The 5,576-nt window shown below is 38.5% G+C and overlaps 1 protein-coding gene across 1 annotated transcript; it reads left to right on the forward strand.

Annotated features, from left to right (window-relative positions):
* Positions 1-204: 204 nt before the first annotated feature.
* Positions 205-5,123, forward strand: LOC122920512 (iroquois-class homeodomain protein irx-3-like). Its single transcript, XM_044270079.1, has 4 exons — positions 205-676; positions 1,645-2,623; positions 3,741-3,807; positions 4,716-5,123. The coding sequence occupies exons 1-4, from the start codon at positions 452-454 to the stop codon at positions 4,768-4,770; spliced, it is 1,326 nt and encodes a 441-aa protein (XP_044126014.1). The 5' UTR covers positions 205-451; the 3' UTR covers positions 4,771-5,123.
* The last annotated feature ends 453 nt before the right edge of the window (positions 5,124-5,576 follow it).

Genomic DNA, 5,576 nt, shown 5'->3' on the forward strand with positions numbered 1-5,576 from the left:
TACTGCCCAGGCACACCGTTTTAACCTTTGCATTGCCAAGGACTCCTTGCTCAAATCCAAACCGGTTGACAGGCTGTTTTTGTGTGTTTTAGGAGGCTCCCCTCTGGCAGCGCATGAGTTAAGCCGGATTTGGGAAGGGAAGGGGTGGTGGATGAAAGAGAAAGCAGAGCCAGACTAGAAGACCTGGGAGGAGCCTGCGCCAGGACTTGAGATGTCAATCAGAGGGTGAGTGCCAATGATCTGAAGCAATCTGTTAGGAGCTGACCTGGGTCCACTCAGATCAATAGCACCAGAGGGAGAGGACAGAGTCACCGGGAGCCCTGCAAGGACCATCCGAGCCCTGGAAGCACTCTAGATTCATGACCAGGAGGAGGCTGAGAAGAAGACCCAAGTCCTAAGCGGGGTGCAGATTCTCCAGTAGTGGCCCCCTGAGCTGAACTGCTGCTGCACCATGTCCTTCCCTCAGCTGGGATACCAGTACATCAGACCCCTGTACCCCTCTGACAGGCAGGCTGTGGGGGGCAGCAGGAGCGGAGCTGCTGAACTCTCCCCGGCTGGGACCCTCTCCAATGTGCTCTCCTCCATGTATGCGTCTCCCTATGCTGCAGCTGCAGCCGCCCAGGCTTATGGAGCCTTCCTGCCCTACACTGCAGAGCTGCCCATCTTCTCACAGCTGGTAAGGGCACCAACTACTTCCTACCCTCTCCCCAAATACTCTGCTGCTTAACCCTTTCCTGCTTAAACTACTACTCCCGTGCTGTGTGCGTGTGTATGATCAAGTGTGGAGGAGCCTAGGAGGACAATACTTTTCTCTAGATCTGTATATCCAAGGCAAGGCATGGAGTGTATGTATACAGAGTATACCGAGGCATCAGCCAGTATAGTCCATACCTTCTCTTTTATTACAACCGATTGATGATTAGGACTATTACTACTATTGTTATTGCTTTCATGATATTATTTGACTGTATGCAATGAACTTGTTTTTATTTATATCTTCCAAAAGTGATAAAATGCAAAGTTTGGCAATTAGAAAATTGGATGCAAGTAATTTTATGGGCTGTAGTTTGTTATACCTTTGTATGTAATAATAGTAATATAGTATCATAATATGTCTTAGTAATAATACTATATGTCATATAGTAGTAATGATTCTTGAGCAGAAAAGTTCACCGTAGATTCAGGTTTTTCAGATGAAATGTCCTCTGTAGATCTGGGTTTTTCTGAATAAATGTCCACTGTAGATCTAGATTATTTAGATGAAATGTCCACTATAGATTAAGGTTTCTCAAATGAAATGTCCACTGTAGATTCAGGTTTTGCTGAATAAATAACTACTGTAGATCCAGGTTTTGCTGAATAAATATCTACTGTAGATCCAGGTTTCTCAGATGAAATGTCCACTGACGATCAAGGTTTCTCAGATGAAAGGTCCACTGTAGATCCAGGTTTCTCAGAGGAAATGTCCACTGACGATCCAGGTTTCTCAGATGAAATGTCCACTGTAGATCCAGGTTTCTCAGATGAAATGTCCACTGTAGATCCATGTTTCTCAGATACAATGTCCACTGTAGATCCAGGTTTTGCAGATGTCTATATTGCTGTGACTTGTGCATTTACTGATAGCACTTTGCTTTCTTGCAGGGCTCTCAATACGACATGAAGGACAGTCCAGGTGTACAACATGCAGCTTTTTCCCACCATCATCCAGCATTTTATCCCTATGGACAATACCAGTTTGGAGATCCGTCCAGGCCGAAAAATGCAACGAGGGAGAGCACCAGTACCCTCAAGGCCTGGCTCAATGAGCACAGGAAGAACCCTTACCCCACCAAGGGGGAGAAGATTATGCTGGCCATTATCACTAAGATGACCCTCACCCAAGTGTCCACCTGGTTTGCCAACGCAAGGAGGAGGCTTAAAAAGGAGAATAAAATGACCTGGACTCCCAGGAGCAGGACAGACGAGGAAGGGAACACCTATGAAAGTGACCACGAAGAAGACAAGCGAGAAGATGAAGAGGAGATAGATCTGGAGAATATTGACACTGAGGACATTGAGAGTAAGGAAGATTTGGATGAGCAGGACACAGACCTGCATTCGGACTCTAAGACTGACGCCAGAAGTGATTCTGAGGGCTCTGATGGCTTTGAGGACCTGAATGCAGCTGAGGAGGACAGGTTCCTCAAGTCTGTAGTAGGGGACAGCAGGGTGCACGATAAGTGTGAGCTTCCCGAGGAGGCCAAGTCCCTACAACCCACCTGTGAACAGCTCAAACTGGACAATATTTCCCCTAATCCCTCCCAGGACAACAACCTGCCAGCGGTCCATAAACCTAAGATTTGGTCCCTGGCAGAAACTGCTACTGCTCCAGACAACCCCCGCAAGTCCCCCCATACTACTGGTAACCCCCAGACCTTGATAGCACAACACAGACTCATAGCCTGTCCTGGAAGCAGGTTCCAGAGCTGGACGGGGAGGACCTTCTCAGCCCAGCAGCTATCCTTACTGAACTCTGCTCACTTCCTACAAGGACTAAGTGTCCACACTGCACCGACCAACACAAGCAATGCAGCCTTCCATAAAACAGCCGGGGACCAGCACACAGCAGAGCCAGAAACAGGTGAATAACACCAGGAGGTGATAGATAGATCCAGAAGCTGGGAATGCAAACCACTTCTGTGTCTAGAAATACTGTATAATGGATGGACAATAGGACTATTCATATTTAGAAATATGTTAAAAACATTATCTATCTATCTATCTATTATCTATCCATCTACCTATTATCTATTTATCTATTATCTATCTGTTATCTATCTATCTATCTATCTATCTATCTATCTATCTATCTGTCTCTATATACTGTATAGGATTATTTATATTTAGAAATATGTTATAAATATTATCTATCTATCTAAGTACCTATAGTTTTATTATACACAGATAAATAGCTAGAAATGGAATATAATAGATAAAAAGATTAGATAGATATGAGATAGATATAAAAATTGAGAATTTATAAATAGCTATATAGAAATGCGATAAACTGGAATAAATATCAAGTAGATAAATCAATAAATAGAGATGCGATATTTTAGATAGATATGAGATAGATAGATATTAGGTAGATAAATATGAGATAGATAGATAATACTAGACGCAAAAATACTTGGTCTGATGTTTGTAAATGGCAATATATAAAGTACTTTATGATATAAAACCTGTGCACTTGCTGTGTTGGGCTTGGAGTAGTTATTACATTTCATTATTAGGGTTGTGTTCTGTTCAGATACTATATGTACATTATGTACTTTCATTTGTTTGTCCTCCATAAACTTGCGACATTTGGACATTGGGATCGGTGAGAAGCGTCTTTTGCTCTCCCCAGGACTGCATACGATCCCAGTTCTCTCATACTGAGGCGTCCATTGCACTAATCGTTTTACTGGACCGGACATTTTTAAGGATTTTGAGCAGAATCTTAAAAAAATAATAAATACATAAAAAAAGAAAAATAAAAGAAAAATAATTACGTTTGGTTCTTGGTGAGAACTGCAGGGACAGGACTTTACTGTCAACTTTTCGATCCCATTAATTTCGTTCCCCTTTGTTTGAGCAAAGATACATCAATCCTATCCGTTCTATCTAAATATTAGGAAATCTTTACAAATGTATTAATCTTTATATAAAAAAAATATATATTTTACTGACATGTCTGTGCTTTATTTTGTCTATAGACAGACCGAGCACGTTGGATCTAGAGAAAAAAATTCGAAGTACAGCTTTTCACCCGGTTCAGAGAAGGTAAGAAAACAGACTATGAAAGTATATGTGGATGGATGTAGAGGAGGCAATACAGACCTGATCTGCACCATCATTATGTATTAACTGTACTTTATTTAGAGTTAACCACTACTGCTCTTAATGAGCCTATGAATCACTGACTACTTCACAATTATATTTAATTTTATGTCTGTCATTACGACCACATAATTGTATATGAGAGCTGCACAGAATACTTATTAGAACTGGCAGATGCTGCTCTATCCAAGCTACATTATCACCCAAAAAAAAAAAAAAAACACACACTATTTCTGACTCTTCTACAACTAAAGGCTCTCGATTAAAAGTATGAACAAAGAAAATGCAGTACTTTGAAAAATAGAAGCAAACATATTTAGAAAGAAAATTTTGAAAAAAGAAAATACACATAAAAATAGAAACACAAATATTTAGAAAGAAAAATAGAAAAAAAAAAGTATTTGGAAAGGAAAATAGAAACGAAAAATACAAACAGAAAAATGAACAGAAGAATAAAAAAAAAATATTTAGAAACAAGACTAGAAAGAAAAATGGAAACAAAAATTGGTCTTAAAAAGTAAACAACATATTTAGAAAGAGAGACTAGAAACAGAAAAATAGAAGCAATTTTTTTTAAAGTGAAGAAAAATAAAAAAAATTGAAAAATAGAAAGAGAAATATTTTTTTAAAAATAGAAACAAATAGTAAACAGAAAAATAGAAGCAAAAATGTCAACAAATATGAATAGAAAATTATATATATGGAAAAAAAAGTAGAAGTGGTAGAAATTCATAGTTAAAAAATAGTAGGTGTAATTAAACATTTCCTCCATATGGGTAGATGGGTAAAGTTCCCTGAGCTTGTTTGGTAATATATGGATATAGCCTAATATATGGATATTTTATTTTCAGGTCACAGAATCAGCTGGACGCTGCCATGATCCTCTCTGCATTATCCTCCTCCTAACATTTTCTTTTAATTATTATCTTTTTCTAATGTTATTATATTTTTTTTACATCTGTTGTAATAACTGAAATATATATATATATATATATATATATATATATATATAGTTCTGTATTGTAAGCATGTCTGTGTATAAGATGGAGAGGAGATTCGATTTGTATACTCACATGCAGGTTAGTTCAGTCTGTATGGTTTGTCCTGTGATATTGAAGAGTCACTCATTTCTTTTTTGTTTGCTTTTTTTTGCTTTTTTTCCTTTGTATATAGAGCAAAAATGTACATATGTCCTAAAAGCCAAATTGTACAAGAAAAATATATATTTTTGGTTAATAAATGAACTGTTAAGAATTTAATGGAGTCTGAAATCGTTGCCATCCATTTGTCATTTCTTTTTTTTTTCCCCCACTACATATTCCTTGCTCTCTAATTACAGTTTGTGTGCTCATTATAAAGGGTAAAGATTCATTTTGGCAGATGGGGAATCACGTGATCTGGGGGGCCACAACAGCTGCTTGGGGCTTAAAAATAAACATTAAAGAATTTGTGGAGTAGAACTTGCAGATCAGTTACCAATGTGATGCTGAGTACATAGGGTATAGGGGGCTGTATAGCACCCTGCAGTAGAAAGCACAGGGCATTCACACTCAGCTCATCAGCAGATCCAGTGCACTAATTGATTGCAAATGTTATGTTATTGTGTTTTCTTTCACCAAAGAGCTATTTGAAGGTCTTTACTGTGAAAGGATTTGTTCAAGATGCCACTGATAACATAATGGGGCTGAGAAGTGAGACCAGCAATCAAATGT

This window comes from Bufo gargarizans, chromosome 10 (genome assembly GCF_014858855.1).
Source record: "Bufo gargarizans isolate SCDJY-AF-19 chromosome 10, ASM1485885v1, whole genome shotgun sequence".
NCBI lineage: Eukaryota > Metazoa > Chordata > Amphibia > Anura > Bufonidae > Bufo > Bufo gargarizans.